Genomic DNA, 25,773 nt, shown 5'->3' with positions numbered 1-25,773 from the left:
GAGATTTCTCTTTGCAGTTGCCCACTACAACCATGCTTTATCATATGTGTGTGTGCATGCATGTGTTTTAGTTTACGTTTGTCCCCATGCCTCACGCACTTCCACGCCCGTATTCCTCCCCAGAGAGGGAATATACCGGCATCCATTGCGCCTACAACAAGTTGCGTTGCATTGTATGAACCATAAGAGTCTCGCAATTTCAATTACACAATTAGAGTATGTTAATTGAGCACATTCCTGCATTCAAACCGTCCTGTATTCATCCTCTATTGGGCTCTGAATAAGAGCGGAGGAAGAATGTGTCCACTTTAACAGCTCTAATCACCTAAATGCTTACCTATCATAGCTAAGAATGTCTTTGTACCACAGCATAACCAAATATGCTACTAATTTTGTTTCCACAACAACTATGGTAAAAGATTTATCTTACCAGGTCCCGAGCTGGTAGATCAGCGGAGCAGCTTATATAAACTCTAGTCCCACAATATGCCAACACTTAAAATGAACACAGTATTTATTGATTAAAGTATGTAGTAAGGTCTTGGTTTGCTGGCAGTGCCATATTCTATAAACCAAAATACATACTCCACTACACATTAGGAATTGTAATATTTACCTTATTTTCTACAGTCAATTCACAGCATTAAGAAATATATATTAGTACGTGTGGGACGTGATGGTAAACACCAATATTATGTGACAATATAAGTAAAAACTCTACATCAATGTCAACTTTAATAAAAACCTGTTGGCATTTTCTGTGTAACTGTGATTATTTTATTGACCGATAATCAGAAATTTTCAGGATTTTCAATAAATACGGACAATGAATGGTATTTCAAAAACAACCCTGGTTTTAGGAATGTAGCTTTGATTTCCCTGTTGAAGGCAACACCACCTTCACTTACCTCAACTTCACCATTAGCTCATCTCGTCAGTTTGACACGGCCATGTGGGGCCCGACTGGAAATCCACGCAGGACTCCTCATGCAGTCAGAAAAAAAAAATCAAACTTCAATCCAATTTTCTATATACAATGTTGTCCTACTACATTCAATCAATCTTGTAAGGCAGGTCATTCTGTGGCCAAATTGGTAAAGTCAATTTTAAAACATGGCTTTCCAAAGGAAAAAATTAAGTGACTAGAAAAAAATACCAAAACTTAACTGAAGCTGTGAAGAGCAGGTCGGTGTCCTGCTGTGTTTAAAAATTGAAAGAGTAACAACAAATGCATCTGAATATTGCATCTGAATCGGCCAAGAGAGAGAAGAGCTGTGTAATGATACCGTAAATTCAATGCACAGAATGCAATATATGTGTATACGTGTATGAGGGATTTGCAGGTATACATTTTATACTGTATATATATGATGCATTTCCAATTCAACTTCAGGTTAATTAATGTTTGGGGTATGTTTGCTCTCATTTCTATTATCACATTTTGAATGTTGTGGCTTGGTTTAGCAGCAATGGCTAAACATCATGCATGCTAATAGAGAAACAGACGGAGTTAAGGCCCTTTCTCACCTGCAACAATGCTGGGTGTTGTTATCTGGGTACACGGTAGTGGTTTTCCTGACATAATGCATCATCCACTCAAGCTCAACTTGACTTTAACAAAACAATTAAAGCTGCATGAGTCTTGTTTTGGCCACCAGAGGGCAGACAACATAAAAACGAGCTGACAGATAGTAACCAGTCAACAGCAGCAGACTGACAGTGTTCGTGTGGTAAGAAAGAACATTTAGCAAGTGTACTTTATTTCTTAGAGGCAGTGTCCAATAGACAAGTGCTTGCTAACACACCGGCCATACTCTTCTCTCTAGTGGCCAACAATTGAATAATGCAAACGATTAAAATGAATAATGTTAGCAAACAATACTTTCACATCTAGCACTCATGGAGCAACATTTGGAGTCATGTTTCTGGCCACTTCACAAATGTCAGTGTAACATTACCTTACCATATAACGCTAACCGTAGCTCTGTTTTAGTCTCCATCAACCCCTGAGGTATCTGGGTCTTTATCTTGTCAGAGGCTAACGTTAAGTCTTCTTTTCCCCCCAAGGCATCCAGGCAGATAGCTACCAGCAGATGATAAGAAAATAGAAGGAACATATTGTTTCTCATGATCAGGTGATTTGTATGGCCAACATACAATTGTTTGCTTACCAATCAGTCACAACATGTTTTTATTTGACAATGTGTCAGGGCTGTGTAACTCTCAGCTTGTTAGTTTCTCTGCTCCACAGTGGCCAAAAATCACAAAATGCTAAGAATTCAAAATGGCTAACATGCTAGCAAACAATTTCCAGTACTTTCAAATGCAGCGGTCACAAACCAACATTAGCATTAGTTTGGAGTTCAACATTTACTCACCTTTGAGCTCTGCTTTTGTCTCTGTCACCTGCACTGTCAAAAAATATCCGGCTCCTAAGCTTGCTAGATAGTAGCTGCTGTGTTTACCGTGCACTGAGTAATATTGTCTAGTGCTGGGCAGGAAGCTAGCTAGCTAAAAAAAAAAAGCCTAAAAGCTCTTTCTGCTTCTTCTTTTTATTATTATTCTTTTTAATCCAAACTGCTGCACAGTGTTAGTGATGAAGGAAAGAGCAGGGTAAAGACCTAGATGTTTCTCTCACAGGAGCAGGTCATTTTTAGGCAGTGTGAGCATATAGGCCCTTTTTCACAGCAGACATTTTGACATATCATAGCATGGTAAACACGTTCTATTTAACGTGTCACAGCCATTCCAGTGAGCCAGCACACATAATACCAGGGGCGTGGCTCTCATAAATGAAACAGGTTCATCATGTCATAATCAAGTTAATTACACCTGTGTTTACCCAGCAATGGCATGTCAAAAGGGCTGCTGCGAGAAGGGCCTATTGTTTTCATGTCAGCCATAATAAAGCAATATGTCAGAGCTGTATATACATGCTTTCTGTCTTTTCTGCTTCATAGTGGCCAAAAATCAGCAAATTCAAAATGCACACTTGCGAACGTGTGAAAAAATACAACACTAGGCTGCTCTACAATCGTGTCAATCCATTAGTCTCTTAACTTGAAACTGTATCTGACATAAAGACCTTGAATAAGTCCCAAATATGATGGTGATCACTTTTTAAAAGCTGAAGAGGAAAGGACAGAATGTCCTCAAGGGAGCAGAGATGGCGATAAAGGTGCCAAATTATGGAGGATAAACAGCTAGAGATATATTTTCAGATTTGTTTTGAAGTTAGAAAAAGGAAACTATGTCAGCACTGCAAGGTTTAAATTAATATGGGTCTTAAATAAATCTATAATGTATAGTTTCTCCTTTTCTCCTCATTGCATCGATAGACTTTATTCATTTGCCAAAATTGTACATTTAAAGTCATGCCAGTAAAGCCCCTGTTAACTGAAAGATAAACTAAATTGAAAATAGAGAGATAGAAAGAAACCTTGCAGTCCTTGCCCATTGTGTGTTTGATTGTATTGGCCCATAGGTGTCAGTGAGTGACAGCGAATGAGAGAGAAACCACATGACAGAGGTAGAGACGGAGACATGGGCACCTGGTGCCACATTGAACATTCATACTGTATTAACAGTCGAATAGTCCTATGAGGCAGCAGGCCTGTGGGTCTGCCTTTGAACCACAGTCCACTCAACAAAAGAACAGGGAAACATCGCCCCATCCCTTTGCAGTCACCAGCATTTCATTTGCAATCTAAATCTAAAACACAGGGTGCTCGAGATTCACATCAAAGGGCTTTTTGATAGCTCGGTTAGAGCAAAGGCTTGAAATAAAATGGCTAATTACGAGCGTTGATTAGTAGGCCACGTAAGATACAGACTAATTGGATTGCACAACGTAGTATGTCGTACTGCTTCTGTTTTTTGTGCATCTTAATGAATTTAGCTATAAAAAGAGGTGGCTTACATACAAGCATTCATCGGAGAAAGGTTGTGGTTATTTGATCGAGAATGAGCTATCCACATATTCATAAACACTAAATGTGAAAGCTCATTTGTGTTAACAGAAATGTTGGAAGTTTCATGTGAATATATTTGAGCTTGGTGCAATGGGCCCCTATTTATCTATCAAGTCTCTGCTATATTTAGAACGAATCAAGGTCTAGTTTTCAGCTTCATCCTGTCAGAGGTTGTATAATGACGCCTGAAGGAGTTAACTGAATACATGCAGTTCATTCCCTTTTTAAAAATCAGTAAATAAAGATATGAAAGTTGCTTGTTTGGGCAAATATATAATTAGCTTTACGCCACGTGTTTCTTAAAAGGTTGTGTATTGAGTATAATAGCAAATATGGAGTTTAAGCTAAAACATTGAGATTGGTGTAACACTACAGGTCAGGTAAACCAGTGCATAACTAAAACAGGTGTGTAATTCTATCCTTTTCTGTCTGTATGAATCCTCGGGAGAAAAGACGGGAGACCTGATCTGAGGTGGTGCAGAAAGAAAGAAGAAATCAGCGTGAAAATAGCTGATGAAGATCAAGTGATGTGACTGATAGCACCAGAGCAGCTAGACATAGTGAGGACATTTTTGTCAAATAATGTTTCCAAAGTCAAGAATGGATTCTGAAGCTCAACATTTGAAGCATAGGAATGGAAATTTGAACATAGACAAGTCTTGGTAGTGAAGATACATCTGCCAGTGAAGAAATGATGACATAATCAAAAGCTCAGTAATTGGACCTTGAGGTGAGATAGTTTTGCAACTAAATATTAGTGCTGTGATATTACCAAAGGATTAAATGAGCCAATTGGAATTATGGTGTTTCAGGGCTCTTTAAAAATGCTGAAAACCATCTAGTTTGTATTATAGTTTTGATTGTTCTTAGTGACATAAGTTAAGCTATACAAAAAATATGTCACCACGTAATAAATGTGCCAACAAGATGTTAAAATACTGATACAAACATAATATATTATAATTCCAAACCTTTCGTGCTTGCTGCTCTGCAGAGATGCAATGGAGGTCGACTTTAGTCTTATTTTGTTCTCCTCTGACAGCCATCCAATTATGTGAAGATCACATAAACAGCCACTAATTGAATCACTTGTTGTTACTAAGGAGATCTGTGAGACTGGCTGAGATACTTGGCAAAATGGAAAATCAGGCTTTTTTTCTTGTGCGGAGCAAAAGAAAGACATTTCTTGTGAACTGATTTCTATAATGATCCCTATAAATAGGACCGTGGTTAAAAATAGTAACCTGTTCAACCATCATTTGATCGTTTTTTTTATTATAATTTATAAGATAATAAAAAAATTAAAGATTTAAGACAATGAAAAATGGTATAAAGGTTGTATCTTGTGATTCCAGCGTGTATAAAAAAAACGTGTCAGACAGCATCGTGAAACGCACTTGCACACTCACAACAAAAAAGGGAAACAGCGGATGGGTGGGGGGGGGGGGTCGGTGACAAACTCGGGGGGGGGGGAGCTTTCAGCGCAGGTGTTTTTTTTTTTTCTCATGACACCTCGGAGACAAGACCCGACCGTAAGTAGCCTAAGACTGTTTGAGGAGGAATCAAAGCTGATACAAAAAAATAATAAATAAATGTTTGATCCGCACTGAAATCCGAAAGCAGCAGCGAAAGGAAAGATATGCTCGTCTGGATGAGAGACCCCCGCTGGGCGACGACACACGGAGCGTATGTCGGCTGAGCCGTGGAGGCGCGCTGCCATTGACTGGAGCCGAGGCGCAAATGGGAGCGAAACGATGAAAACCGAGCGTGGCGGAGTGAGCGTCCTCGCGCAAAGATAATTTCAAGGTATTATACACCATTTAAGGATTAGCAATCCGCGATATCTGCCGCTGTCTGAACATCGTCGGTGGATGCTGACCGCTTGAACGGCGGCATTTATTTGTCGCCAGACAAATTCCATTTTCCCCCTCTGCAGATGTGGGCTGCAAGAAGAATAGGGCCTGTTCGGTGGGTGAAGGGATTCATCACTGATCACGATGAGCAACAAATCGGTGTTAATCATCCACAGCATTACAGGCTGAGCCTTATGGATGAGTCTGCTGGACTGTTTTCACGTGTAATGGATGATATGGCATGTTTACGTGAGATGTGAGAATAAATACAGATGCATGTTGAATTTTGCACCTGAAAGCACTGGAAACGGAGGAGCAGCTACATCGGTTTATTGTTGTTGCACCGTGGAAAAGCGAAACACAGCTGTTTTTTTTCTCTCCTGACATTCTGCTGATCAAGATGGGACAAACCTGACTTCATGTCAACACGCTGCTGGATGTGAGAGGCCACACGTGCAGACAATGCCAAGCTCTCAGGCGCCCGATATGGGCACAAATTTCACTGATGCTCCCTGGGAGCCTGGTTTCACCGGCTCTAATCGAAACTTGGTGTGGTCCTCCATGGTGAACAGCGTGGTTAAGATGGTGCTCATATCTGTCATAGTGTGCGTGTCCTTGTTCGGGAATGTGGTGGTGCTGCTGGTGTTCCAGAGGAAGCCCCAGCTCCTTCACGTGGCCAACCGCTTTGTCCTCAACCTCCTCTTGGCAGACCTGCTCCAGACCATATTAGTCATGCCCTTTGCCATTGCAGCCACCGTGCCAGGTGTGTGGCCCCTGGATGCCCGACTGTGCCAGGCTCTGGTGGTGCTCATGCACCTTTTTGCTTTTGCTGGGGTCAACACCATTATCGTTGTCTCGGTGGATCGCTACCTGGCCATCATCCACCCTCTGTCCTATCCCACCCGCATGACCCCTCACCTGGGCACTAACCTGATCATCTGCACCTGGGTGCTCAGTTTCCTGCAGAGCACGCCTCCCCTTTTCGGCTGGGGGGCCATTGACTTTGACCGGCGTCACAACGTGTGCTCAGTGGTGTGGTCCTCTAGCCTGTCCTACTCTGTTGTGGTGTCCACCTTCTCCTTCTGGCTGCCTGTGCTCATCATGCTCGGATGCTACTGGATGGTGTTCAGAGCGGCTCGGAGGCAAAACGCGCTCGTGCACCCCATACAGACACGGTCCTACTCCCAGCCCTGGCCACAGGGACCGAGCAGTCCACAGCGCCAACCGCAGCCCCAACCGCAACCGCAGCCACAACCACAACCACAACCACAACCACAGCCCCAGCCCCAGCCCCAGCAGGCCAGTCCACCTGATGGCCCCTACTCAAACAGGGGATACCCTGTTCGAGTTAGGCACAGACGCTTCCACTACCACTGCAAGGCAGCTCGTGTAGTTTTCGTGATAATGGCCTCATATATCCTCAGCATGGGGCCTTACAGCATACTTAATACTATATCTATGAGTGCCAGAGCAGCTGTACCCCCATGGCTCTCCTCCCTTGCCCTGGTGCTCTTCTTTTTGCAGTGCTGCCTCCACCCGTACATTTATGGTTACATGCACCGCAGTGTGAGGAAGGAATTCCTCGCGCTGCTCTGCGGGCTGTTCTGCAAACAGGGCCGTCCCAGCCAGAGCTCTGCCGTGGAGAGCTGCTTCACAACTACAGAGGGACGTTTCGGCGGCCACTCTCACCTGCCCAGTCTGACTGCCCGAGTCTTCCCTCTGCGGACTTGGGAGGAGTGCACGACGTCCTCCTCGCCCACTTTTGAGAGGAAGTCGAGGGACAGCCGCAAAGAGACGACCTCCACCAGCGTCAGCTCTGAGAGGGAACTCACAGTCCACAGCAGACGAAGCACATAAACTGTCTCGAGGATCCATCGGATGGACCGTGTACATCACAGAGTGTGTTCACACATAAACTAATATGCCTCCTTGACAACAGGGTCATTCATTCTGAAGTTGCTGGCATTAGAAATAGTGGTATATCTAGTTGATCACCAACATTATGTTAATAACTGTCCCTGATGATTGAATAATAACTGGCCGTGTGACTATTACGTTATTTTCATTGAGTCAAATTTTGAGAAACACAATTTTTGGAGCCAGTTTAAAAGTGTCAGATAAGTCACAATGTATTTTTGTATTTTATAGTTGCATTATGTTTTGTCTCTACAAATCATTTTTAGTATTTTAAATGTATGCAATTATTGTACTAGTTAATTTGACATAAACTGGGCATTTAGATTAATCCCAACCTAATGTAAATGTTTTGTTTTTGTTTTTTTCAACTAGACAAATGATTATGTTGGATCAAAGTGATTTGCCCTAATCATGGGCCATAGATGTCTCCGATAAAGCATTGATCTGCAGTATCTGCACAACAACTTATGTCTCCTATAAACTCTCTGTGTGATCCTGCCTGAGGGCACATGATGTACTGTCCTTGTGTTACCGCAAGCTTCGCCTGCGACTAATGAACTCAGGGTATATGCTTGTGGAACAGTGTGTAGTCTCGGTTTTTGAATCTTTGAAGAGCAAGCGAACATATGTGTGTTTACGTCCCGGTCGCGGTAACTGTTCTAGGTCTCTTTTGAGTAACTGAGTAGAATAGTGATCTGGTGCCACATTGTCTTAGCCTCTTAGTTTCCTTTAACTCTCAAGGTGGAAATTCTGCATCTTACTGCAGTGTGCCACTGTCTATTTGTACTCAGTAGTTGCTGTCTTTTCAGTGTCAGCCGTTCTTTGAGGAAGCTCAGTATTTTTATTGAGAGAATACAGAGCATAGAGAGCAAGGTATGATAAAAAAAAGAGTTTAAAAAAAACACTACTCCAGTGGACTCCTTGCACCAGTAATTTAACGTAGGCTGCATGCCGGAAGATCTTATGTAACAGATTTCTCATATTCCACTGAACACATGTAGATTTGTAAAGTTACCTCCTGGTGCAGTATTTGTAATGAAAAAAAAAAAACCTGTGTGCTTAATTAAAGAGGATGAGTACTTGTGTAAGTGGCATACGCTTGCAATGACTCATCTCAGAGAAAGTTGTTGGGTCGATGATGTGTTTCCAAAGGATATCATAGGTGCATTACAACATGTGCATTATTTGAAAAGCGTGTCAAGTCCCAAGTTTGTCAAGTTTTTGTAGCCTTTTGAGAAAGAGAAAAAAATAATTAGAGGAATGAGCCAGGACGCTCTCATTGTGTTGTTGTTATTATTATAATAAGACTATGATAGTTTTCTTAGAAACCACTCACAACTTATCAGACCTGACTGGCTTTGATTTGAGCCTTAGTTTACTGAAAGGGTCACTGTAGAAATCCATACTACAGTATTATTATAGATGACAATCAAACTTGTATAATAAGTTTATCTTAGTGTTGCTAAAAGACAAAGGGGTACAGTACAGTATGTAATAAAGTTTATTGTCAAATTAGAGAAAAGAATGTTTTTAAGTGCTTTAAAACATCATTTTGTGATTTATATCGTGCTTTTGTATTGTTTCTGGTTACCTTATCCAACATCAAAAGTGGTCTGTTGTTTAATAAAGGTGAACTTATTGTAATATGTGTAACGTTTTATTTTCAATTTGGCATATCTGTTTTTCGTATGAAACACTTCCTTGAGACTAAGTTAACCACAGGTGTTCTCCCTCGCCCCCATCCTCCAATGCCTGGCTTTAGAAATCTAAATCACATGTTGGGACACTTTTGAATCCTGAGCTAAATAAAAGCAAACCCGTGCAGCACCTTTAAAAACTGGCCAAAAATGAAATTAGGTTCAAACATACATTCTTAATTAGAGGTTTTGTGCATTTGTGGTACACGCAAAAGTTTTAAAAATCAGATCAAAAAAGAAATCTCAACATTCAGCTGGAAATGTTAAAAGTGCTGACGAAGCTCGAGTGAAAGTTCAGTCAGGAAGACTATACTTTTGGATGCTCATAACTGTAGTTTATTATTCATACATCCTGCCATTCCCTCCTCTGGACTCCATGGGTGGATGAATCTTGCTGCTCGATTATAAACCTCCCTGTAGAGTCGAAGCACCAAAGACTTTCTGTCAAAACTTTATTATCACACATCTGTTATAATAAACACTTCTCTTTTCTTCATTCACCTCTCTTCTGATTAAATGATATGCACTGAGCCCCATAGCATTATGTCCGTACACACAAAGCAAAGAGTGTGATTAATTGTGTGCAAAATGTTCATGCATGCATTCTAGTCGCTCAAAGAAAAAAGAAAAACATGTGGCCTTCATTTTGGAATAGATTGCATTTATTTGTAAAAAAAGTTATCACCTTGAGCGATGACTCCCCACTGCTAGAAGCAAAAGGCAGCAGTGTATTACATAGTTACAAGTCACCAAACTGCTTATTAAAATCTAAAAGGGTACATCTGTACTTAATCAGTAAAATCATGAACTGCATTATGATAACTACGTGAGAATCTCTCCGGTGGCCAAACAAATCAGGCATGTCATTGAGAGGTGGTCCTTCATGTGCAACATACTGTAGCTGTAGCATATACTTCTATGACACAGATGTGCTTCTTAACCAAGTGCACCCTATGCAAACTTAAATGTAGCCATCAAACACAAGAGAATGGACATGTATCATAGTAATGTCAGTGTTTTATATATCATTTCTGAACTACATTACAGGCTGATATTTAAGGATGTAAAGCCCCATCTTCACCTTACAAAAGAAAGAAAAGAAACTCCTACAGATGACAATCTTTAAGTTCACTCTCCCGCTCACTCTTCCTATACACTATATGTACACACATTTTTAGCATTACATTACAGGTAATGAAAAACAAAACATTTAGCCAAAAAGGGAATAGAAAAGCAAAAATACAGAACATTTTACTTTCTTCATAAAATTCAAATCATTTTTTCCCCGCTTTTCTTGTTAAACCCCCCCAAAAAAAACAACCGCTCACTATGACAGATAGATAGATCATTGGAACCCACACTGACTTTCAAGGTGCCACTCAAAATATTACAGTCAACAGTGAAGTCAAAATTATATATATATTAAAAAAAAGAAAAGAAAAGAATAGCAACAGAAGTTTAAAGCACAAAAGAGGACGGGGCTCTGCTCTTCGGGTCTTTTCTCTGATAAGTGATGGTTTCAGTTCAGGGCCATTCAGACCACTTTATCACCCAGCCAGCCCCGAGGAGGCCAGCACTGCGACAGGAAGGAGTCAGTGTTTCCCCTCGGTCCTCTAGTCCACCTTGACCACACTGTAGATCTTATTTACAAACCAGAAGCAGGCGAAGAAGCCAATAGTACCTGAGAGGAAAAGAAAGGTTAGAGAAATTATTTGATAAACGCTATTACAAACGATATAAAATAACACAAAAAACGAACTTAAAACACCCAAGAATAGCTGTCATTGAAATCTTTTCAAATATAAGAAAGCACAACATTAATAAAAGGCCACTAGGTCCTGAAATGTATGCACTTCAGGAGCACAGACACAAAAACTAACCAAAGTGTAAAATTGTAGACTCCATCTACAAAAAGCTTTAAAAAACAAAAACAAAAAAAACAAACCAAAAAAAAAAATAAACTTTTGACAGTTAAGACTGCAATCTCCCCAAGAACGCAAAAAACCACCAGCACTTCATTTTGTCAGGGAGAGAGCACACTCTCCCCCAATGTTGAGAAGCCAGATTGGTCAAAATCCTGGATCAACTCAAGTGGGTAGAAAAGTCCTGTCTGACAGCTCAACAGGGGCCAAGCAGCCCAAACCCGAATTAAGTTGTGATCAAAGTTGGGATGAGGTGAAAAAGACAGACAAAAAAAAAATACAAATGGGGAATGAGAGAGATTAGGATTATTTAGATCAAAACTGAAAGCAAGGAGGGAAAATTGATAATCTTTTCCTTTAATCCTTGGATTATTTCTTAGTGGTAATCTTTTGACATCTCGTCCCCTTGCTACTTACAGCTCCGTCTCGAGATAGTGTCAAGCAGCACTGCAGTGACAAGCAGGGCTACAGGCTAGCTGTTATCTTGCCTAGTGACAGTACAACACCAGAAAAACATGTCGTCATCATCTGACATCACGGGGAGCAGAAGGTTTATGGGCGTCGTAAAGTCTAGACTGTTATCTCGGCCTGTTATCCTTTTTCTGCACACGCCCTACTCTCACTACTTGCGCGGTACATCCATCTGCACGACCTCGAGTCGCACGGCTGGATTTTGAGTGCAAGCACAGAGAAATTCAGCAATGGTCAGGAATCCTGAAGAGCATATAGACTCATTATCATCCATGGCAACGAGCAAAAGTGGTGCCTGTATCTTTTGATCTACAGAAAAAAAAAAAAAAAAAAAAAAAAAGAAGAAGCTCCGGCTAGGCTCTGGCTTGTCAAACAGCAAATCACAGACTGTAAGATTGACCCAAATAAGTCTGCAACACTGGATCTGACCAAGAGGGACTTCCAACATTCTGGTCTAATTTCCCACAGTCGCTCTGATTTTCATTAAATTAAAATGTTCAAATAAGATCCTTGCAAACGAATGCTCTTCAACTTCGTTTGACACGGTGCTTCTGTACTGCCAGCACAGAAATAAAAAGGCCACGGCTTGGCTTTAACTAAGTGACAAGAGAAGAAGTATTGCACAATAGTGCGGACTGCTTCTTGGTGTTTTATGTCATAGGAACAGGATGAAGATCCTGAATCTTTACATTCCAGTTAAACTGTCACTGAGCAAACAATGACTATCACGCCTACAAACGATACACACCTTTGTGATGGCATGCAAGTAAGGATTAAAGCTTACTCAGTGGTAAGGTTAACTATTTGCATACACGTCGAACACACAAGTAAATTAAATTACGATCCGATATCTAGGTATCATTGCAACGTGTCAAGAAAAGCAGGAAGTGGTTGCGGCTGCTTAAAGAGCTCACGACACGCATCTCAAAGCCCCACCTGTGAAGAGGAAGAAGATGAGGACCATAATCATGGTGTAGCCAAAGTAGAGGATGGTGCTGGCAGCTCCAACTATTTGCAGCTTGGAGAAGAAGTAGTGCACAGCGTAGACGAACAGATAGACTGCTGTGAAGCCGCTGGTCAGGAAGGAACGCCACCACCAGTGGTAGTCCTGGACACACATGACAAAAGATGACACGTCAACTGAAATGACCCTGTTCAGACATGTTTACATAAAATGTAGTCTGGGCTGTCTAATAACTAGCGACTAATATATTCAGAAGCAAGATCAAGAGGAAGATACTTTAGTTATTTTAGTTGAGTTACTTACAAGTAGGACAATGATATGACAAACATGCACTATTAACAGTGAATTTATTGTACTGTTGGACTGTCATAAGGTCAGATATATCAAGTACCTCAGCACATAGGTGGAAGTAGCAGAGCAGAATTGTGGCCTCAGAGCATGTGATGAGTAGAATAATGAAAACCAGGAACAGGAACCCGAACATGTAGTACATCTGATGAGACCTAAAAGACAACGTGCGTTAACAAGCCAAACTTGCTGCAAGAGTGCGAGCTGTTGAAAACAGAAACTACCGGCCAATCAGGAAAGACATCATTCCTGTCTTCTTACCAAATGCTGTTGAGAATGAAGAAGAGTTGGATGAAGATGCAGCCAAAGGGCAGGATGCCCCCCATTACGATACCAGGAATAGGCTTAGTAAAGAATGACTGCTCAGGAATTTGGCGGGGGATTTGGTTTGTTCGCACCGGTTGCTCAATTGCCTGCACAGGAACACAAAGAGCGCGAAAAAGATTACAAACTCTAAAGCACACACACACGCACAGATTTCATCCGTAATCAATAAGTTCAAGCTACACAATTTGATCAACTCGGAGGCTTAACTCACAGATTTCTTGAATCCAAAGTAGGCACCAATGAAGGTCAGGGGCACAGAGATTCCAAACCACAGAGCCAAAATGGCCACCAGAGTGCCAAAGGGGATTGCTGCTGAGGAACCCTCCACCCACAGGATCAGGTTCATCAGAAAGAAGTCTGCAAACACAATACTAGGGAAGACAATAACACAGAGAAAGATAGTGCATGTTAGAATGACAAAAGTGGTGTCCAAGACAAAATAAGAGCATATACAGCGCAACATAAACGAAGTACAAAGATGAGACAAGTTCACTTACCCTGGGCACAAGAGTGCTGTCAGCAAGACGTTTGTCTTCCACTTTTCACCTCCAAAAGCTGAGAGCAGAAACAGAGACAGATGAGGATATCGCGATGAGAAAGATCACACCGACGGCAGCAACTCGTGAAATTTTGCTACACCGTTTTCCCTGGACTCTTACTTTTGTAAAGGCGCGCAGACACGTAGCCAGCGGGCGTGCCCAGCAGAACCCAGAGGACCACAGCACAGGTCATGAGCGCCCCTCTGTTCGCCGGGGACAGGAAACCCAGACAGGCCAGGACTGAAGTGGGGAAACAGTCATCAGTGCACTCATTCAGACAGAACCATTGTAAATGAAGTACTGGAACTTCTTGGTTGATAATGTAGTTTAATATATTTCAGAGGCTCCAACAGATGGGCCTTCAACCTTGTTTTGAACTTCTTCGTTGGAAACATTTGGACTTGTTCTACTGCCTCCTTGGCTGTAGACGGTAAAATAAAACTCACACACAGGGTATGTTTTGGGAGATGGTGCAAGTTAAAACTCAGCTGGTTGTCTCAAAGTTCCACATAATATATTTAAATTCAGTTTCCACATGCACTCTGTTTTAATAATGTATTTATTTTAACTAACCCGACTGAATACACATTAGTGTAATACTGACTGTAATAATAAATACATTGCTGTAACAGGTGCGTGTGTGGAAAGAATGCGACACTGGTGCCACTCCTTGATGTCCTTTATGTCGGTGAACACAAAAGGAAAATTGAAAGTGACAATGAGACATTCATCAGAAGGAAACTAATTATAACCGGCATTACATAACACAGCCTGATGTAAAACAGTCCTTACAGAGAGTGATGAAGGTCATGATGAAGATCTGGGTGCCCTGTCCGAGGAACACAGACAACAACATGCCTTTCCTGGGGGGGCGGAACACATCGCCGTGCACCTGCTTCCACCCGGACTCCTCCTGCGCGTCCTCCTGGGAAGGGAGGCAGAGAGCAATACAGCGGCAGTCACAATCAAGGGAGGACTCAACATTTACAAATGATAAAAGTTTAAAAGGTTAACCCACCACCAAGCAGTGATTACTACCTCACCTGTTAGCAAGGAAAAACAAGGTGAAGACCGAAAACTTAGTTTACCAAAAGATGTAAAATGTGGTGTGAAAAACTGCTCCGTCAATTCATTAGTATAAGACCCGTTCTTTTTACAGTTTCACATGAAAAAGTATTCGCACCATATTTTACATTGTGTTCTAATGTGCCGGTTTACTGCAATCACACACCCAAACACCTCATTTAATAAAACACAAAAGGTTCTGTTGAAAACAGCCTTCGATAAGCTTACGTAGAGAATAGAGGATATTTCCTTGGTCGTTGGAAGCTTTATCAAGTCTGCCTGTGAAATGTAACAAAATATTCATAACTCTGGGTACCGTGCACCCAGTGTGATGGGCGGTATCTCACCCTGCAGGATTACAGCATTGTAACTGTGATCAAGATGAGCAGTAAACACACACTTACTGCCAGGTGAAAACCTCAACCTCTGATATTTGTGAGTTAAATGAGTCAGCTAACAGCTAATAATGTCATTATCCACTGTGGAATAACATGTACAATACAGGCATTAAGTGTCCCACTAAAGCCCACTAGTGTAGCCTCAATGATGTCCGCTCATTAGCTAGAAACAAGGCTGCACTGTTTTCACAGAACATGTTCCATCTACTTTGAATAATTAATTTGCATGTTGACAGAACAGGACAAGAACAAATTAAATTCAAATTGTACCCTGAAAAAACTAACAGCTGCATCTTCAAGAAATCACTTGTATGCTAGTGCTTCATATAGACATCTGGATCACATCTGGAAGAGAGAGTTCTACAATGCCGTTACCTGGTCCACCTGGTTGTATCTGGCAATGTCCTTGTGCAGGGTTCTCAGCATGATCATGGCCACCATGCCAGACAGGAAGAGGACAATGACCAAGGAGTTCATGATGCTGGACAAACACACAAAGACATACCATAGCATGAAGTAACAAGCAGCGAGACCCGGGAAGTTTTCTGTGCTGCACAATGTGAAAAATATCTTCATACCTAAACCATTGGATGTTGGTGTGAGGCATGGAGACAAGGATGTAGTCCCACCTAGAGGCCCACTTGATGGAATTGTTTTCCTGTAAAATGAAGTATAAAAGTTGCAAAAAACCATCACAGACAAAAATAGCCACATAGAAATTGTTATATATTAGTTATAGTACAATTGGGCATGTAGTTTGGAGGCCTACCTCAAATGTGACAGAGTAGGTGTAAACTATCGACACTTCACCATCAAACGGCCCAGGGACCTCCATTGGGCTGCCTCCTTCACAATTTGTATTTTTTTCATCTGTTTGTTTGATGCTGTTGTGCACAAAACACACAAAATCCCTCATGTTAAATTATTAACAAATCTAATGTTGGTTTTGAACGGTAAGGTAGATTAGACATAAATCAAAATATGTTCACATCATATTAAACCAATCGCAATTACCTCTTTGGCTCCAGAGTGGCAGCGACCAGCCGGGCCCCTCTCCATCCTTCTTCTGCTCCGCTGTGGTAAGTGATCTTGATGTCCACATGGTTGAAGACGTAAAATGTGTTCTTCTTGTTGAACTCGGACTGAGAATAAAAAAATGTTATTCAATATCAAGTGCTCAAATTCCTCGAGGATAGATTTGTAAACAAACATCTGTATGTTGTTCGGTATCTTCTATACTGTAATTGTACTATTCAAAACATTAAATACAGTTTGAGACAAAATGACAGTTAATTGTGAATAAAGGATTTATTTTGTATTCTTTTAACATAATAAGCTAATATGCTCTATAAATACTCACTAAACTCAGCAAAATGATGTATATTATTATGAAAAATAGAATTTTGAAATGATTACATTATGTGATTAGTTGTCAAAGAGCAAAATCATATTATTATCTATATCTTTCAGGGACAACCCTTCACAAAATAAAGGATCCCGTCAGAAAGCAGGAGAACAATTATCTCAAACTTACTAAATATGTTGAGTAGAGTACACACGTTCAAAGACAGAAATCACAACTCACATTGATAACACAAGCATCTTTAGCTCGGCCATCTACTGTAACGAGGCAGCCAACGGGGAAGCCTGGGTTGCAGTACTTCTGACCATCTTCCACATCATAGCACCATGTCACCGGCATGTTGTCAATGATCCTGGAAAAAAATAAATAATTGGTTTACCTAAACAATCTTCTTGATAAATAAAGCCTGCGCTTGCATCGGTTAGCTTCATCTGTTGTCGTCCATCTTTCAAACAAACCCCACCCTACATTACATAACTCATGTGAAGTAACGACTGAAATTACAATGCAGTATGACATTTACAAACCAGTGGTGCTGGTAGTTCAGCTGCATTCCCATCTTAAGAAATTCCAGTTTGGTTGCATCTTCCTTATTGTCTTTCTTGTAGGTTTTGGAGCACACCGCCTGGCATTTCACATCTTGTTTGAAGTTGACCTGTAAAAAGGCAAATGAGAGTCATGTTGCATTAATATAATACATGAAACAAAACTTGTATGAAAACACCACACAGGCTTATATTTTCTGGTTATCACCCACCTTGTATGGTGAAGACTCAATTCGTTCACCAAACAGCACCTGTCCAAGGTTCTCAGAAGGCCTCTTCTCCTGGGCATCTTTGCAAAAGTCAAACCTTTAAGAATGTCATAGATGGTCACACAGAGAGAAGATGTCATTGAGCTGGAAAACATACGTCCAAAAATGTCTCAAATGGCATGAAGGAGAAACGAACTGTTACTTACACATCATACTCATAAGGCAGGACTGACTCCACAGAGTCCAAGCGATTTACAAACAGCTGAATCACTGTCTGTAAGGAAGGAAAAGCAGTTTGTCTCTCAGTGTATTTTTGGTAGTTAAACTGGTTTACACAGGCCCAAAGCTGACAGGTTGAGGTTGCCCATCGTTGTCTTGGTCACTCCAAACTAGCCTTGGGAGGTAACGTAAGCAGAGCTGTGGCCAGTCAAGATAAGTAACGTTACAATGAAGACTGTTTTCTATCATAATTCGTTAGTTGAATCAGGGCTCCTGGTGTCAGGTAATAGACTGGGCCTAAAAAGAGGTTTGGCTAGCTAGCAAGATTAAGGAGGATAACAAATGTCAATGAATATGCAAATTACAGCTACAGAATAAAAATGCAATAACGGTACATTACAGACAAACGGTCGGTCTCGTGAATTCAACATACCTGGCAATCTTCGCCGCCTTTGGCGTCTTCACAAAAACTCACTGGGGCTAAACCCGGAAGATAAAACGCAGAGCACAAACAGAAAAACGAGACTAGCGAATAAACTAGCATAACACTAACGTGTATCCGCCTCTTCATTGTTATCACAGACGAGATTCTCCTTAGACTGTATATACGTATGTCCAAGGACGGTGCTTCCTTATTCTAAGAAGAGGGGAGGTTTGATAGCTGTACACTGTTAGCTAACTCCGTCGTTCTACTCGGGACGCAGTAGCTCATATGTGCTCAAGCAGCATCGGTGACGTTCAACTCCATAAAGTTACGTGGAAGCCACAACAACAGTACCGGAAGTTGAACTATTTCACCTTCACAATAAAGGTGTATAATAAGTAATCTGTTTGGTATGTAGGATTTATACATTTGTAACAGATGTGGATACAACAATTACATTTTCTTTATAGGATACGTTTTGTATGAATACGATTCTAATCAATTACAGTGTCAGTTTAATCTAGGTACAACCGCAATGGTTTTATGTTGAAAGGAAATAAATACAACTTCCGGCTTCGTTCTGAGCGACTTGCTTGACACCGTGGAAGTGAGAAAGTAGCACTGACGTTGCTTATTGATGCATAAACATCCTGGTTTTCTTTATACTGAACATAAGTTAGAAAAAATATTATATACGGTTGTTTTTTGTGTGAAAGATATATAGATAGTATTAGAGATAAGATGAAAGAAACATAACTACATTCCGATTACTGACTAATTTTAGAAACGTTGTAACTGACTTGAAAAACCGGATGGTGTAAAGCTGCAACCACCACTCACCAGTTACATTAAAATGCTGCTTAAATGTGAGGGCATCAATATGATAATACAAAATAGATCTAATAATGCAATACTCGATTAGGGGTAATTAAGAAAATGTTGTATTTTTGGTGCTTTATACTGTATATATTTAGCTGTTACTTTTTTAAACAAGTAACATTTTTAATTTTTTGAATGCAGGACTTTTACATGTATTGTCTTGCAGTATTTCTACAACTTTCTTAAGTCCATTCGATACTGTACAATTCAATTCATATTTTCCAAGGAAGAAAGTCATAACTTTTTTCAAGTTTATACTGGTAAATACAGATGGATGACAAATTAAAGGGAAAGCGTGAATAAGTGAGGGATGAAACATAACAGATGTCCCCAGTGCTGGATCATGGTCCTGCGAGGCCCCTGGGCACATGTCCTTTGCCCTTTTAGAACAAAATAAAGTATATCTATGGAGAATGTTGTGCTCTTGTAGCAAATGTTGTGCCTTTGTAAACAATTCAACACATTGTTTGTATAGATATGAATGCTGATGACGAGGCAAAATAGTCACACCCACAATGCATGGTTATCAAGACAGGGTCAGTGTTTCAAGACAGGTTGAGTTGTTTGCCATCATTAACGTAGATCTCTGGCACTGACGACACTGGTCTCACATTGTAAGCAGTGAGGGGTCTGTGGGGTCTTAGTTGTGGGTTCACATTTAAAAAAACAAGAAGTGTAGGGGCCCTCACATTGTAAGTGCTGAGGGATCTTGGGGTCCTAGTGGTTTGATAATGCTAAAAGCACCCAGGGACCTAGTGGTCAACTTACGCTGTGCCCATTGAGGGCCCTGACGTTGTGGGTATGCTAGAATCTTATTTTCTTGGATAGGCTTATGTAGCTGAAATGGGGCTTAAATTAAGAATCTGCCCCAAGAAGGAATGTATAGCCTACATCCAGGTCAAGCTGAGAGAAGATTAAGGAATTGTCTCTTCAAAATAGTAACCAATACTGGTTACTTTTGGTCTGCAACAAACCAATTGGTGCACACAGATTTATAACTGGGTATATTCTTCTTTTCTTTAAAAATCACATGGCATCTCCAAAAACTTAAAGTTTATTTCCATTATTTTGTGACATCACAACCACAGTTAGTTTGGAATTTTGTTTAATATGTGATTCAGTAGAAGATCGTGTGGATTTGTCCATTCTACTATACTATAAATAGGACACAAACCATGAACTGTAAACACTTTAAACAGGATTCGCAGTTAACTGTAGGTGGCAGCGTTACGTTTTGGGGCGTCTGGTCTACCGGAAACAGGAAAGAAGAAGAAGAAGAAAGAAGGGCGAGGAACAACAGTTACACAACGTAGTTTACACAAAGCCGCGAACAGTACAGTCTGGTAACAGCTGACTGCGTGCTTGCATACTTAATATAAATCACATAGCACTGTTGCTTTTTATTATTATTATTATTTAAAGTAGCGTGTTGGCATTGGAAAGCTCGAGTACCCCGTTAGCTAGAATACTTGCTAGCTAGCGTTAGCAAAGTAACTAGGTAAAACAGCTGGCACGTTTATCGCCATTTTGCGCAATCAACAGTCCAGGAGCAAGGTAATCACCACACTCATGTCTGGATACTTGAGGGGAAATACAGCGTAGCAGGCTTGTGCTTGCAAATGCTACACGTTCCAATGACAATATACGCTGTTTGCAGGTGGTGTATCGCTCAGCATGGCAGAGGCAGACCGACCAGGGAAGCTCTTCATCGGCGGACTGAACACCGAGACCACCGAGAAGGCCCTGGAGCAGTATTTCAGCAAATATGGCAGGATTGTCGAAGGTGCGACCGAAACTACTGTTGACCAATGTATCTTCAATTTCGTACATGGGTTAACTCTTGATAAAATAGTCAATATCTGTGCAATTATCTGTCAGTTTACGTAATTCTTAAAATTGCGTAGTTTTTGCTGATTCGTGCTTTTAATGCATATCAAACGCGTGCAGCCTGGCTGTACTTGTAAAGGCATCAAGTGCCCGCCTTTTCACATTTAAGGAGGGTTACCATAAGACTTCATTGGTATTCATTTTGAATAATTAAACAATCATTCAATCACAAGTTCACTTTTTCCAGTCCCCACTTTCTCTTCACTTAACATGAAGCCTATTCTGAGCTGAGGTTATTGTTTACTATGAAGAAATAAGACTGTCTTTAAACTATGCACAAGCTCTCCTCTCACTCTGTATTTCCTCTTTTCAGTTATTTTGATGAAAGACCGTGAAACAAACAAATCAAGAGGCTTTGCCTTTGTTACTTTTGAAAGTCCGTCTGATGCAAAGGATGCAGCGCGTGAGATGAATGGAAAGGTAAGTGCAATCTTAAAGCAGCCATAATCTTTAAAAAAAAAATTAAAAATCCATTTGAATTTGTGATTATAATTTCAACTCTTTCACCAGTCTCTTGATGGCAAGCCGATCAAAGTGGAGCAAGCAACAAAGCCTCAGTTTGAGAGTGCTGGCAGACGAGGACCTCCACCAATGCACTCCCGCAGTCGTGGTCCACCCAGAGGCCCCCGTGGTTCCAGGGGAGGTCCTGGTGGGATGAGGGGCCCACCGTCCAGAGGTAAATCCTTAATGTGTTCAGTTGAGTTTGTACTATTATAGAATGTGTTTATAGTTCAAAATCCTCACTGAATGTAGTTTTTTGTTCAACATCTTTGGAGCCTATGTGTTAATATTTGCATTTCTTGTCTGTGAAAAGACTACTATGATAATTCAGGGAATGCAGACTCCTTCTTTAAAGGGATGTCATCCAGGGGTCCCCCTCCGATGAAGAGAGGACCTCCAGTTCGTAACGGAGGTCCTCCTGCCAAGAGGTCTGCCCCATCTGGTCCCATGAGCAGAAGTAAGTGTGCTGGCTGTGTAGCCTTCAACAGCTCCTCTGCAAAGTACCCAGACACATTTGGTGATTAATAAGCATGATTTTTTGTGTTACTTTGTATGTTCCAGCCCCCATGTCAAGGGACAGGGATCCCTATGGTCCACCCCCTCCTCGCAGAGACTCCATGATGTCCAGGAGGGATGATTATCCGTCACCAAGAGATGACCATTACAACTCCAAAGACAGGTGGGATACTTATTCACCGTTGGCTACATTATACAGTGGGCTGACACTATGCACTACGGTTTTGCTGAGCTGAAACAAAAGTATTTTGAATATTTGTTTCTGATATCTCTATAGCGTTTTGTTATACACCAACTGCGATAGTTTTATTTACTTAAAAAAAAATAGAAGTAATGAATCCAAATTCAAATATGTGATCCAGATTCATATCTTCACATCTTAAATCGGTCTGTTACCCTTCTCTTACCTCATTTGAAAACAGTTTAGATCTTAGGCAAAAATAAAGCATAGAATATCTACTATAATGTGGTTACAGTGTTGTAGTTATTTTCGCTTTGTTTTACAGTTACTCGAGTCGGGATTATAGTTCCAGAGATTCAAGGGACTATGGAGCTCCCCAAAGAGATTGTTCATACAGAGAATACTCCAATTCCAGTTCCCGAGATGACTATGGCTCAGTGTCAAGAGGATACAGGTATGGGTTGATACAAAAAGGTAAAAGACTGAGATTGGATCTCACCTGGTCCTTTAAATAACGATTGTTCCCATTATGTAGTGACCGTGAGGGTTATAGCGGAGGCCGGGAACCCAGAAGCTATGTGGACCGTTCAAGTGGTGGCTCCTACAGAGATTCATATGATGGTTACGGTAAGATATGACTGCATTAGTGTAATGACGGACAGGTAACCACTGTGGCACAAAGAAAGAAGAGCTGCACGAATAACCAACCAATTCATACCATTGACTACCGCAGTCACAAGAGGCTGCCGTTTCTCTTCTCCCCAGAGGAAACAGCATTTCAAGCGGCCTCGTAAAGCTTTTCTCTTTCCCTTTGCCGCACCCCAAACCTGCAATCCAAGTTGCACATTTCATGCTATTAAGAATATATGGCCATTGGCATCTCAACTGAAAAACAAAATTCTATTCAAAAGCTGTTTCCACATATCCCAGTCCATGTTACTGCTGCATTTGGCAACAAAAAAAAAAGAAAAATCTGTTTGTGGCAATATCATGTGGAATATTTAATGAGCCCCAGAGAGTTTGCAACCATAAGGAACCCCAAAAAGTCCTTGGAAACATCCGTTGACCACTGAGTATGTGTTGCCTAGCAAAGCACTCCCTCAAGGAGTAACGTTCAAAAAGTACATCAAGACAACTCTGAAAACCTCGTCCTTACCTGCAATTCTAACACTTGGAGCTCTAAAAGGAAAAATGGCTTCTCAAATCAATGGCATGCTGAGATGGGTAACACCGCCCGTTTATTCCCTGTGCTTGGATATATTACTGCCCGTATCGACTAAACACCCATGTTAGACGTAAGCTCGATAACACGATGGGACATTAAAACATGTCGTCCATTTAATTTATTTGTCAGCGAATTAATTCTATTGGCCAAAGAGAAATGAGCACGTCACAGTGCAAGAAAGTGTATAAATTGAACCGTGCCAATTACCTGACCCATTGACCCTGCAGGTAACTCTCGCAGCGCCCCACCCTCACGGGGCCCCCCACCAGCCTATGGTGGGAGCAGTGGAAGCAGTCGTTACGATGACTATGGCAGCAGCTCCCGGGATGGCTATGGCAGTCGTGACAGTTACCCCAGCAGTCGGAGTGAGCCATACCCACCTAGCCGTGGTGAGCGAATGGGCAGGCAGGAGAGGGGCCCAGCTCCCCCTGTCGAGAGAGGCTACCCTCCTCGTGATTCGTACAGCAGCTCAAGTCGTGGAGGGCCACGTGGTGGGCGCGGTGGCAATCGGCCTGATAGAGGGATGGCTCGCAGCAGATACTGAACTGGACTTGGAAATCACATTAAAGCAAACCGTAGTCTCCGTGCACCGTAAACAAAGTGTTGTGGAAGAAATCTGACAACCAGACAAACTAGCCATGTCTAAAACTGTGGAATATGAAGCTTAGCTTTGACCTGTATCCTGACTTTTCCAGTTTTTTATGTGTAAACGTTTTTTTTTTTTTTCCTTTTTTTTTAGTATTTCTCTTGGTCGTGTAACCGTACAGTTACCAAGTGGGTGTTAGTTTTTTTTGTACATTCAGTGCTGTTGGAATCTGCAATGCCCTTTCAGTCTGGCTTTCCTACTCTAATAAAGCTTTTAGTTGTACCTTGACCACTGCTCATCGATTTTCAAGCGGGACCAAAGAACGTAACATGAATGTAAAGTTGCAACGTTTGCAATGCTCTCTGCAAAGCATAGGTGAGTCTCTGCCCATGACAAATGTGCCGTCGACTGGACGCTACTGTTTTCAAGGGTTAGGCCAATGTTACTGTCAAAATGTTCCATGTAGTTTCTTTGGAAATGGATCCGTCACCATAGAGCCATTTGATGGCATGCAACGACAAAGCCAAAGGCAACAACAACAACAACAACCAAATGCAGCTCGACTGGTAGTCAACAGCTGGTAAGCAAAGCAAACCTCTTTGTTTCTCATCTGTAAATGAGTTTCTCTTTGTCCTGTATTGCAATCTCCCCACAAAGGGTGGTACTCGAGACGACGTTTGCCTCAGAAGACAAAAAAAAAAACATGGAGGTCAACTGAATGTGCCGTTTTCATTGTAGTCGGTTTTCGCGAGCTAACATTGTCAAAAGTGCAGCAACAACCCAAGAAGTTTCGTCCCTTTTCAGCAATGAAAGTTTAACCGCCATTTTGCCCACTGTGCCCTCACAATGACCCCTTTTAACCAATCGTCAAACTCAGTAAAATGATTGGCTACAGTGCATTTTTTTTAAATTATTAGTAAAGATGTCCCGAGTTTTGTCTTGGGCGGGGGAAAATTTAAAGCCATTTTTTTACATTAAGAGCCATTTACTCGGTATCGAAACCTTTTCCACGAGCATGCCAATCGAAACAACGGAGACCTCTGGAAGAACACCATCGTCCTAACTGGAAACAATCGCAGAAGCAAATTCGCAGTCGGACCAAGGACTAAAAAAAAAAATTTCAGATGTTTTATGAATACATGATTAAGAGGAGGGCAATGTGTTAATTGTATGTTCTCGTTGCAGGATGAACGGCCCTCCAAGGCAACTGCCCTTGCAACTAACCAGAATTCTGTCCTCAAGATGTTTGGACCAATTAACCCTCAGTGCACCAGTGCCGGTACGTCTACCAGGCTTAATGATTGAGTGGATTCATATCCCTGTGGACTACAATTGTTGATGTAATCCGTTGTTTGTGATGTTTACTGTCTTTCAGGTGCTGGCACAGGTTTCCGTTGAGTGCCGGTGGAATCCTGTCGTCAAGTGGGAATGCGTGTTGAAAGTGGGAAGAACACAAGCTGAGGATTTGCTCAAATCAAAGTGTTCATGGTGTTTTCAATAAAGATTATAAAGAACCCATTGTTTACTTTGTTTTGTCTTATCATATAAGAGCTCAATTAGCACAATTCTAACCCAAATTGGTTACTATAGTTCTTAAAATTGACCTGCTTATGACAAACTTTTTGTTTACCTGATTCTGAAGCTTTAATGGTGATGAGCGTCAACATCAGCTTTTACTTTAATGAATATTTAAATTCATTAAGGATTTAATTCCTTTTTCCTCCTGCAAATGTCACAATGCAACATACAGTAATAAGTTGACATGG

General features: G+C 41.2%; 3 protein-coding genes across 5 annotated transcripts; 2 read left to right on the top strand and 1 right to left on the bottom strand.

The window, feature by feature from the left end:
• The first annotated feature begins 6,283 nt into the window (after positions 1–6,283).
• gpr101 (G protein-coupled receptor 101) lies at positions 6,284–7,681 on the top strand. Its single transcript, XM_076103012.1, has one exon. The coding sequence runs from the start codon at positions 6,287–6,289 to the stop codon at positions 7,679–7,681; it is 1,395 nt and encodes a 464-aa protein (XP_075959127.1). The 5' UTR covers positions 6,284–6,286.
• A 2,401-nt stretch (positions 7,682–10,082) lies between these two features.
• On the bottom strand, positions 10,083–18,543 carry tm9sf5 (transmembrane 9 superfamily protein member 5). 2 transcript variants are annotated; one of them, XM_076103122.1, is made up of 18 exons: positions 18,242–18,543; positions 17,796–17,863; positions 17,593–17,686; positions 17,363–17,490; positions 17,058–17,187; positions 16,487–16,614; positions 16,242–16,356; positions 16,051–16,130; positions 15,848–15,953; positions 15,303–15,353; positions 14,802–14,934; positions 14,130–14,249; positions 13,968–14,025; positions 13,682–13,841; positions 13,405–13,556; positions 13,187–13,298; positions 12,768–12,939; positions 10,083–11,119 (listed from the first exon to the last, which is right to left on the bottom strand). In XM_076103122.1, the coding sequence occupies exons 1-18, from the start codon at positions 18,377–18,379 to the stop codon at positions 11,052–11,054; spliced, it is 2,013 nt and encodes a 670-aa protein (XP_075959237.1). In that variant the 5' UTR covers positions 18,380–18,543; the 3' UTR covers positions 10,083–11,051. The 2 variants fall into 2 exon arrangements, with proteins under 2 accessions (XP_075959237.1, XP_075959238.1); XM_076103123.1 differs by lacking the exon at positions 15,303–15,353 and having other exon boundaries at positions 18,242–18,542.
• A 1,726-nt stretch (positions 18,544–20,269) lies between these two features.
• Positions 20,270–25,521, top strand: rbmx (RNA binding motif protein X-linked). Of its 2 annotated transcripts, XR_012957331.1 has the most exons (10): positions 20,270–20,665; positions 20,769–20,894; positions 21,312–21,418; positions 21,509–21,674; positions 21,813–21,956; positions 22,061–22,178; positions 22,522–22,650; positions 22,732–22,823; positions 25,193–25,286; positions 25,383–25,521. XR_012957331.1 is itself a non-coding variant. In XM_076103124.1 (9 exons), exons 2-9 carry the CDS (start codon positions 20,786–20,788, stop codon positions 23,963–23,965), a joined length of 1,182 nt encoding a protein of 393 aa, XP_075959239.1. In that variant the 5' UTR covers positions 20,273–20,665; positions 20,769–20,785; the 3' UTR covers positions 23,966–24,295. The 2 variants fall into 2 exon arrangements, 1 of the variants encoding a protein (XP_075959239.1); XM_076103124.1 differs by lacking the exons at positions 25,193–25,286; positions 25,383–25,521 and adding an exon at positions 23,649–24,295 and having other exon boundaries at positions 20,273–20,665.
• Positions 25,522–25,773: the final 252 nt, after the last annotated feature.

Source organism: Anarhichas minor, unplaced genomic scaffold, assembly GCF_050575085.1.
Source record: "Anarhichas minor isolate MPS153535 unplaced genomic scaffold, ASM5057508v1 ptg000028l, whole genome shotgun sequence".
Lineage (NCBI taxonomy): Eukaryota > Metazoa > Chordata > Actinopteri > Perciformes > Anarhichadidae > Anarhichas > Anarhichas minor.
This window is presented reverse-complemented; position numbering and strand designations above follow the sequence as displayed.